The following is an 11,041-nucleotide window of genomic DNA, read 5'->3' as shown; positions in this document are numbered from 1 at the left end:
TCATTTTAATCGTATGGACCTACAGAATACATATCAGGTGTCATTTTTACCGAAAAATGTACTACGTAGAAACGGAAGCCCCCAAAAGTTACAAAACAGCGTTTTTTTTTCAATTTTGTCGCACAATGATTTTTTTTCCCGCTTCACCATAGATTTTTGGGCAAAATGACTGACGTCATTACAAAGTAGAATTGGTGGCGCAAAAAATAAGCCATCATATGGATTTTTAGGTGTAAATTTGAAAGAGTTATGATTTTTTAAAGGCAAGGAGCAAAAAACGAAAATGCAAAAACGGAAAAACCTCCGGTCCTTAAGGGGTTAAGGCCCAATCCACGGCAACAACAACAAAAAAAACTGGCTTATTGTACATGTTCTGTTTGGAATTTCTTGTATTTTAGAAATATTTTGTACCTCACCAGAATAGGGTTTAGTTAAGAAGATTCATAAAATGCACTAAATGTATTGATGTGTATAACTGTTAATATTGTAAGGATATTATACCTACTGAGTTAAAAGAACAAGATACTTTTAAATAATACTTTTTCAATAAATGTTTATTAAACAAACATGGGTGAGAAAATATTTTAATACACCCATTGTGACTAAAAATGTGTTTGTGAAATGTCAAACTAATCAGCACACAATATAGGTAATCACCAAGAGACATCAATGCCAAAACTGATGCAGTAAAAAAAATAAAAAAAAAATAAATAAAAGAAAACATTCCTGAATCCTCAAATTTACCCACCATACGCCGTCATAACTTCTATAGACTACTGGACTGCCCAGCAACCCCAAAAAAGGTGTATACTACTGTAAGAGTATTCTGTGGAGTTTAGCATTATCTCAGATTTATATGAAAGTTCTATAGTTACAGCATACAATTATTACACTTTCAGTAAATTCACCGGAAAATCAGTTTGTGCCAAAGACAAATCACTTGGATTCTCTTTATTTTCAGTAGCTGAGATATCTGTGGCTCTTAAAGTGTCAGAATCATGAGCACATGGACTAGGTGCAGTTGTATTACTGTTGCTGCATGTAGTAGGAGATATCACTTCAGGTGGTTGATCTGGAGGCACCGGAGCTGCCGATGACACAGGACCTGGTATCGGTAAGCTTGTCATGTGAAATATGTTACCCAAGCGGCAGCAGATCTAAGAAAAGGAAATGTATGTGAAACAGAATAGAGTTACTATGCATAACCGCTGTAGGAAAATCACATGAAAGAATTCAGAAAAACCATCAAAATGATAATCACTACCCTTTTAATGAGAGGTCTGGATTGTTTTCCGAAGATTTCTCCTTTTCTGAAGACTAAAATGTAAACCTTGACTAAATCAGTAAAATTAAAGGCATCTTTTAACATAACAGGGCAGATTAGCCAAGGTTTGCACTGTGTTTTGTGTTTGTTTTGTTTGTTTATGTTTCATTTTACTGTATACAAAAATGTCTTCGAGCATAAAACATATACATTATACACAAATAAGCATATATTTATTCTGTGCTGTAGAAACATCTGCACGTTCCATGACAAGGGGGTGTGAGTTATCAGGAAAAGGGCATTGCATGCTGCAGCTCAGAAGTTGTTTGACATTTGAGCTTGGAAGAAAATCATGCTTTTATAACTTTGCAAACAGCCATCAGCTAAGAGACATATATCATTTGTTTAACCTTCTATCAGCTATCTGCAAATGTCTGCAGCTCTAAACATGATATACAGACGACAGCTTCCCTTTAAGATAATGTGTTTTTCAGCAGCAAACATTTACCTTGATCAACCTAGTGAAAGTTAATCTGGAAAAGAGGATGGTGATGCGATCTTGGCCCAGATTAATGTTTAGTTTGGCTACATTTCTGGTCTCCAGGTCTTTTTAGTGTTAGAAAATTACTGCAGTTATTGAAGCCAGATAAAAGCTAATGGTTATTTTTTATGCAAATCTACTGCTCATTTATAATAATAGTGTATCCCCAGCCTCCACTGGGTTGTGCTACAGGATTACGGCTCTATATATGGCCTAGCCAAAATATAACTCTCATAAAATCCTGTGGTGTTCTACTGTTCACCCATATGCTTCCAGGAGTCTTTCCCTGTTGGATTTTGAATAAAAATAATGAATAGATTTTGTATTACTGAGCAAATGTTCCCTAGCAATGATTCTAGGGGAAAATAATTGTAATGCGGCACCGTATGAAGCACCTGTTTAAATGTTTGATGTTCCCAACAAATAATTCCCAAGGACATCCTTGTGAAATATATACATATAAACTGATATATTAAACTTTTGGGACTAGATACCTGGGTGATAAGAAATTAAACTTCTTCATTGAAATGCATTAACCCCTAAAATAAAACAAAATCCAAACAAACAGAAAATCCCCACTGTAAACATGTTTGTAAATCCTAGCTCTGTTCTATTGAGATTATCTAGTGTGATCTAATATTTTGTCATTTCTAGGGTATCCAAGTCTCCTGGACATGTAACACATGTTGAATACAACCACATACATATTTTATGTATTTATGTTTATTTGTATTACATAAATAAAACTGATAAACAGTGCTGTACAGAAATTGTCATTTTTTTTAATCACTTTTTTCCCCAATAGAGCTCCCAATTTAAAGGGGTTACCCAGGAATAGAAAAAAAGAGCCAACTTCTTTCAAAAACCGATCCCCTACTATCTCCAGGTTAGGTGTGGTTCTGCAGTTTAGTTCCATTGAAGTGGATGGAGCCAAGTTGTAATTCCACACCCAACCCAGAGACAGACGTGGAGCTGTTTTTGAATGAAATCAGCTCTGTTTTTCTATTCCTGGATAACCCCTTTAATTTCAGGTACACACACACACTTGGGTAATATTTTTATATGAAGCAAAACAACATTTCAGTATGGTTTTGAGGTGTTGGACGAAACCAGAATACCCAAAGAAAACCTATTCAAACTCGGGAAAACATACAAACTTCATGTGTGTGTTGTCCAACCTACAATGCTTATGCTAAGCCATGGTGCTGCCTGTGTTTTAAGTATAATGCTTGTCACAGATTTTTCGGATTATAGCCAGCAAGTGATGAGTGTACATGGCTGACTAAGTGGAAAATACAGCAGCTGGGAGTTCTGTAGTTATTGCAGTATGGCTAGACCACAGGATGTTGAACACATGCATTACACTGTGAAAAGGCGTTCTGTGGAATAAATGAGTGTGCGTGACATAGATACTCAAAGATGTGAAACACACAGACACAAAGTAATCCAATAAAACATAGATAATATAACTTTAGAAAATTGATATTTGTTAGGAAGTGAGTTAAAGCAAATCTGTTGTTAGGTTTATACCCTCTCTTAGGGTGGTTTTAACTAGTGACGGAGACCCTGATTAAAAGGGTTACTGTCATTAAAAACAACTTTTAACATGTTGCTCAAACATGCAATTGATCGCATCAGGTCTCACTACTGATAATCCATAACAGACCAATATATGGAGGGTTAATCACTACTGACTTCCATGCAGGGTAATTGTTGGATCAGCTGACCGGGATATGCAATGCTGCCCGCTTCTCCAGATTATAACTCATGATCTCAGGCGGGTAAGTGAAACTTGGTGTGATCAAACACTTTTGACATGTCTGAGCAACAAGTTGTTTAAATGACAGTAAAGCTTTAAAGGAAATGTTTCATTGGAAAATGGACTATTGTTTAAAGCAATACTGTCAATAATGTTAATTTTTGACATGTTGGACAGACATGTTAAAAGTTAAGATTGATCCGAATCTTAGTGCTGAGACACCTTCCAATCATTAGGTATTGCTGGGTGAACCACATGGCAACAAGCTTCACTACCTGACTGGCTGCATAAACTGAATGATGCACTTCATAGACTATAATGGAGTGCACCTGTCAGAATGGGTGGTCAGCCAGGGAGTAAAGCGCACTGCCACGTGCTTCACCCAGCTATAATATAACTGATGATCACAAGGGGTCTCAGCATTGAGACTCTTACTGATCTTAACATTTGACATGTCTGTGTGACATTAATGACAGTAATGCTTTAAATCAAGTTTCTATGTTAAAGGTGTAGTCTCATTGATAAAAACCTATCCCCTATCCGTGGGATAGGGGATAAGTTTTAGATTGCTGGGGGTCCGAGCCCAATCTCCTGTATGGAGCCCTGACTCTCCCCTGGAGCGGCGTGTCACGACCCCTGCTCGAAGCAGGGGCACCACGCCCCCTCCATATATCTCTATGGGAGAACCGAAGATAGCCGAATGGCTCTCCTATAGAGATATATGGAGGGGGCATGACGGCTCCACTTTGGAAGGGGGTCATGACGTGCCACTCCAGGGGAGGGTCGGGGCTCCATACAGGAGATCACAAGGGCCCTAGCTCTTGGACCCCCCACAATCTAAAGCGTATCCCTATTTTGCGGATAGGGGATAAGTTTTCACCCATAAGATATCTCCTTTAAACATATTCTTTTAAAATAGTTGGTGATGTTTTTATAATTTTCCATTTTACTATCTATATTATAAAATAATCCTGAAATCTTGCCATTTTCATTCTGACTACTATAGACTTAAGGCTTAGATGAAAACATTACGGGGGAGATTTATCAAAACCTGTCCAGAGGAAAAGTTGCCCAGTTGCCCATAGCAACCAATCATATTGCCTCTTTCATTTTTAACAAGGCCTCTGAAAAAGGAAAGAAGCGATCTGATTGGTTGCTATGGGCAACTTTTCCTCTGCACTGGTTTTGATAAATCTACCCCTACCATAAGAAAATAGAAACATATTTAAAAAAAGAACATATTGCGTTATCCATCTCTATCTTGGTGATACATTCCCTTTAACCAATGTATTACTTATTTTCATGTAGCAGATCTTTTATTGGAGGTGTGTCCTTACACTATTTAACACCATGCAATCAAAGCTGACAGGTCCATATTGTGCAGGGTCACAACCAGTTGGCTGTTTAGTCATACAATTCTAGTAAGCAAAAAGTAGGATTAGACTAGGTTCACATTGCCGTTGTGCTCTGACCCGTTCAGGGTCCGACCGGCTCCTTTTCTTGTGCCAAACTGATTCTGAACAGGTCAGACCACAACTGACACCGCCGGGTCCTGATGGATCCCCTTGACTTGAATGGGAGCCATCAGGTGTTTGGTATTTTACAGAAGCTGAGCAGAGGAAAAAGACATGTACAGTATTTTTTTCTCCGCTTAATTCCCGTCCATCCAACAGACGGAGCTCCCTTTAGCCGAGAGCAGCAGCAGTGTGAACTTAGCCTTAGCACAACACAGAGCTGTAAGAAAAAAATAATTACAGAATTGTTGTTTCATGGAGAATACAAGTATTTGCTAATACAGACAGGTCAGCAAAGACCACAGATCCTCTATAACTGTGCATTTACCTGTGCACGGATTTTTAATGCAGGTCCAAGCTTCAGCCCCATTGTGTCCAAGAGATGATCCTCAGTCAGTAAAGGGAGAGTTACTCCATCAATATCATGGTCTTTAAAAACCTAGAATGCAAATGGTTATTAATATGCAGTTTACAGGAGACTTAGAATTCATGACATAATGTAGCTATAAATATTAAATGATAGATACAAAAAAAAAAAATAACTGATGGTAAATCCTTCCAACCGTCTCATAGCTTTTAATAGTGTATTTAGTGTAAATAAAATTCTGTCTATACCTCAAATTAATATAGAGGAAGTGGAGATTATGAGAACATATATTTCAAATGCAATAGTGTCCCCATACCCAGGGCAGTAACAGCCATAGTGCCCTCATGGCAGAACCATCCACAGTGCAAAATTATAGAACCCTCCAGAGTGCCTCCAGAATAGTGTCAGCCACAGAACCCTCATGTCAGTGACAGCCATAGTACTACCATTGCAGAGCATCCAAAGTGTTAGTCAGCAGTTATTCACTTGCTATTCTCCCTGCTGCACCCCGCATTCGTTCAGAGCGCTGGGTGCAGCGCCGGAGGCTCGTGAAGTCACAGCCGCACCCTGCTCATGACATCATGGCCACGCTTCCTCAATGCAATTCTATGGGAGTGGGCATGACGGTTGTCACACCCCCTCCCATAGACTTGCATTGAGGGGGCATGGCCGTGACATCACGAGCGGGGTGTGACCGTGATGTCACGAGCCTCCGTCCCACATCGCCAGTCATCCGACATGGAGCGAAGTTTGCTCTGTGCACCCGATGTCTGCTGTGCCGCAGCCAAGATCGCGGGGGTCCCCAGCGGCGGAACCCCTGCGATCAGACATCATATCCCCTATCCTTATCCCCTATAAGATGTCTAGGGGTGGAATACCCCTTTAAAGGTGACACTCGAGGACAACAGTATATAATTGTTTTTATTTTTGGAATTCCTAGCTTAATGCCTTTAAATGGGCACTGGCAGATGCAAAAACTTTTTATGTATTGTACATCTTGGCAAAACATTAACCTTTCTAATATGCTTCATAAGAAAATGTTATTTCCTTTTTTATAAAATCATGGCCTATAAAATCATGGCTTTGTCCAAGCTGAAGCATAGGCATGGACAAATGAGTCCAAGTGAGGGTGTCCTATCAGACCGGAGAGCACAGAGGAGTCCTATCAGACAGGAGAGAGCACAGAGGAGTCCTATCAGACAGGAGAGAGCACAAAGGAGTCCTATCAGACAGGAGAGGGCACAAAGGAGTCCTATCAGACAGGAGAGAGCACAGAGGAGTCCTATCAGACAGGAGAGAGCACAAAGGAGTCTTATCAGACAGGAGAGAGCACGGAGGAGTGCTATCAGACAGGAGAGAGCACAGAGGAGTACTATCAGACAGGAGAGAGCACAGAGGAGTCCTATCAGACAGGAGAAAACACAGAGGAGTCCTATCAGACAGGAGAGAGCACAGAGGAGTCCTATCAGACAGGAGAGAGCACAGAGGAGTGATATCAGACAGGAGAGAGCACAGAGGAGTACTATCAGACAGGAGAGTGCACAGAACAGTGCTATCAGACAGGAGAGAGCACAGAGGAGTACTATCAGACAGGAGAGAGCACAGAGGAGTCCAATCAGACAGGAGAGAGCACAGAGGAGTGCTATCAGACAGGAGAAAACACAGAGGAATACTATCAGACAGGAAAGAGCACAGAGGAGTCCTATCAGACAGGAGAAAGCACAGAGGAGTCCTATCAGACAGGAGAGAGCACAGAGGAGTACTATCAGACAGGAGAGAGCACAGAGGAGTCCTATCAGACAGGAGAAACACAGAGGAGTACTATCAGACAGGAGAGAGCACAGAGATGTCCTATCAGACAGGAGAGTGTACAGAGGAGTACTATCAGACAGGAGAGAGCACAGAGGAGTCCTATCAGACAGGAGAAAACACAGAGGAATACTATCAGACAGGAAAGAGCACAGAGTCCTATAAGACAGGAGAAAGCACAGGAGTACTATCAGACAGGAGAGAGCACAGAGTAGTACTATCAGACAGGAGAGAGCACAGAGGAGTTCTATCAGACAGGAGAGAGCACAGAGGAGTACTATCAGACAGGAGAGAACACAGAGGAGTACTATCAGACAGGAGAGAGCACAGAGGATTCCTATCAGACAGGAGAGAGCACAGAGGATTCCAATCAGATAGGAGAGTGCACAGAGGAGTCCTATCAGACAGGAGAGAGCACAAAGGAGTCTGCTCAGACAGGAGAGAGCACAGAGGAGTGCTATCAGACAGGAGAAAGCACAGAGGAGTACTATCAGACAGGAGAGAGCACAGAGGAGTCCTATCAGACAGGAGAAAACACAGTGGAGTACTATAAGAAAGAAGAGAGCACAGAGGAGTTCTATCAGACAGGAGAAAGCACAGAGGAGTACTATCAGACAGGAGAGAGCACAGAGGAGTACTATCAGACAGGAGAGAGCACAGAGGAGTGCTATCAGACAGGAGACAGCACAGAGGAACACTATCAGACAGGAGACAGCACGGAGCTGTGCTATCAGACAGGAGAGAGCACAGAGGAGTGCTATCAGACAGGAGAGAGCACAGAGGAGTCCTGTCAGACAGGATAGAGAGTCCAAGTGAGGGTAGGCTAGCACTCCTCTGTGTGTCTGATAGGACAGGAGAGAGAACAGATGAGTCCTATCAGACATGGGAGAGCACAGAGTAGTCCTATCAGAGAGGAGAGAGTACAGAGGTGTACTATCAGACAGGAGAGAGCACAGAGGAGTCCTATCAGACAGGAGAGAGCACAGAGGAGTACTATCAGACAGGAGAGAGCACAGAGGAGTACTATCAGACAGGAGAGAGCCCAGAGGAGTCCTATCAGACAGGAGAGAGCACAGAGGAGTCCTATCAGACAGGAGAGAGCACAAAGGAGTCCTATCAGACAGGAGATAGCACAGAGGAGTACTATCAGATGGGAGAGAGCACAGTAGAGTACTATCAGACAGGAGAGAGCACAGAGGAGTACTAGCAGACAGGGGAGAGCACAGAGGAGTCCTATCAGACAGGAGAGAGCACAGAGGACTCCTATCAGTCAGGAGAGAGCACAGAGGAGTCCTATCAGACAGGAGAGAGCACAGAGGAGTGCTGTCAGACAAGAGAGAGCACAGAGGAGTCCTATCAGACAGGAGAGAGCACAGAGGAGTCCTATCAGACAGGAGAGAGCACAGAGGAGTCCTATCAGACAGGAGAGAGCACAGAGGAGTCCTATCAGACAGGAGAGAGCACAGAGGAGTACTATCAGACAGGAGAGAGCACAGAGGAGTACTATCAGACAGGAGAGAGCACAGAGGAGTACTATCAGACAGGAGAGAGCACAGAGGAGTTCTATCAGACAGGAGAGAGCCCAGAGGAGTCCTATCAGACAGGAGAGAGCACAGAGGAGTCCTATCAGACAGGAGAGAGCACAGAGGAGTCCTATCAGATGGGAGAGAGCACAGTGGAGTACTATCAGACAGGAGAGAGCACAGAGGAGTACTTGCAGACAGGGTAGAGCACAGAGGAGTCCTATCAGACAGGAGAGAGCACAGAGGAGTCCTATCAGACAGGAGAGAGTACAGAGGTGTACTATCAGACAGGAGAGAGCACAGAGGAGTCCTATCAGACAGGAGAGAGCACAGAGGAGTACTATCAGACAGGAGAGAGTACAGAGGAGTCCTATCAGACAGGAGAGAGCACAGAGGAGTCCTATCAGACAGGAGAGAGCACAGAGGAGTCCTATCAGACAGGAGAGAGCACAGAGGAGTCCTATCAGATGGGAGAGAGCACAGTGGAGTACTATCAGACAGGAGAGAGCACAGATGAGTACTAGCAGACAGGGGAGAGCACAGAGGAGTCCTATCAGACAGGAGAGAGCACAGAGGAGTCCTATCAGACAGGAGAGAGCACAGAGGAGTCCTATCAGACAGGAGAGAGCACAGAGGAGTGCTGTCAGACAAGAGAGAGCACAGAGGAGTCCTATCAGACAGGAGAGAGCACAGAGGAGTCCTATCAGACAGGAGAGAGCACAGAGGAGTGCTGTCAGACAAGAGAGAGCACAGAGGAGTCCTATCAGACAGGAGAGAGCACAGAGGAGTCCTATCAGACAGGAGAGAGCACAGAGGAGTACTATCAGACAGGAGAAAGCATATAGAGGAGTACTATCAGACAGACAGACAAAAAAAAAAAAGATTGTTCCTGATAATTGGCTTGTGCAGGAGACAGCGATCAGCCAATGAATGAGAAACAAGAAACCATCAACCTGTGTACATGGGTGAAGTGCGGCCAACAATGATGAAATTAAAGAGCAGGACAATCAACCCAGTGATCGTTCGTATGGTCTGACCTTGGTGCTCCAGTACTGGACAACTAATGCACTATACACAGAATAGGGGATAAGTGTCTGAACGTGGGGGGTCCGACAGCTGGGAATCTACTGCCTGGCACCCCGGCTCTCTCCATGTGTGGAGCTGTATCAACCAATGCACAAAGTGGTGGCTGACACTCCCCCTCCATGCATCCCTATGGGAGAGCCGGAGATACAGGGCATAAGTTGTTCAATCTCGGAGTACCCCTTTAAATCTTTTAGTTACTTTGGTATTCTATCTGTTCTGTATCTGTAGATGCTGTGAATTCGCGGCAGTCTGAATCCAAATTTTTGTTAAATTCATTCTTAATCAATTTAATCATCTCTAAATGGGAACATTAAAGAAATGAATAATGAAATACACTTCAAATATGTATGAAAATAAGCTTAAATAACTCATGTAAATGAAAAAAATGTCTCTACAAGACGTAAGTATTTTAGAAGCATTTTCTTCTTGAAATCGTCATGTAATAGTCATGAATTCAGCCTACATGTTTTTTTTTTTCTTTTAGTCAAAAACAGTTTTCCCAAATCTAACTCCTTACAACCGGGATGTAATGGCTTTGCTAGACCTTCTGCTTAACTTGTAATACCCAGCAAAGATCTCTCTCCAGACTAGTGATGTCGCGAACATAAAATTTTCGGTTCGCGAACCGCGAACCTCCGCAAAAGTTTGCGAACCGGCGAACCGGGCGAACCGCCATTGACTTCAATGGGCAGGTGAATTTTAAAACCCACAGGGACTCTTTCTGGCCACAATAGTGATTTAAAAGTTGTTTCAAGGGTACTAACACCTGGACTGTGGTGTGCCGGAGTGGGATCCATGGCAAAACTGCCATGGAAAATGACATAGTTTATGCAGAGTCTGGTTTTAATCCATAAAGGGCATAAATCACCTATTATTCCTAAAAGGTGTGGAATAACGTGCTTTAGCCCCCATTAGGCAGCACATAGAGCCCCCCTTTAGGCATCACATAGTTAGATTCCCCCCTTTAGACAGCACATAGATTCCCCCATATTAGGCAGCACATAGTTAAATCCCCCCTTTAGGCATCACATAGTTAGATTCCCCCATGTTAGGCAGCACATAGTTAGAGCTCCCCTTTAGGCAGCACATAAGATTCCCCCATATTAGGCAGCACATAGTTAGAGCAGGAAAATGTGATATTGTCGCAGCTGTAGCAGCGGCCATAAAAATAGCAGCAC

The 11,041-nt window shown here is 42.8% G+C and overlaps 1 protein-coding gene across 1 annotated transcript in view; it reads right to left on the bottom strand.

Moving 5' to 3' along the window:
* Positions 1-327: 327 nt before the first annotated feature.
* SAMD7 (sterile alpha motif domain containing 7) overlaps positions 328-11,041 on the bottom strand; it is a 37,312-nt gene continuing 26,598 nt past the window's right edge. The window contains exons 8-9 of the mRNA XM_056563196.1: positions 5,407-5,517; positions 328-1,157 (exon numbers count right to left, since the gene is read on the bottom strand). Of these exons, the coding sequence (XP_056419171.1) occupies positions 888-1,157; positions 5,407-5,517 (381 nt within the window). The 3' untranslated portion in view covers positions 328-887. The remainder of the gene's footprint in view (positions 1,158-5,406; positions 5,518-11,041) is intronic.

This window comes from Hyla sarda, chromosome 3 (assembly GCF_029499605.1).
Source record: "Hyla sarda isolate aHylSar1 chromosome 3, aHylSar1.hap1, whole genome shotgun sequence".
NCBI classification, from domain to species: Eukaryota; Metazoa; Chordata; class Amphibia; order Anura; family Hylidae; genus Hyla; species Hyla sarda.
Note: the sequence above shows the minus strand (reverse complement) of the source record. Positions and strands in the feature narration are given on the sequence as shown.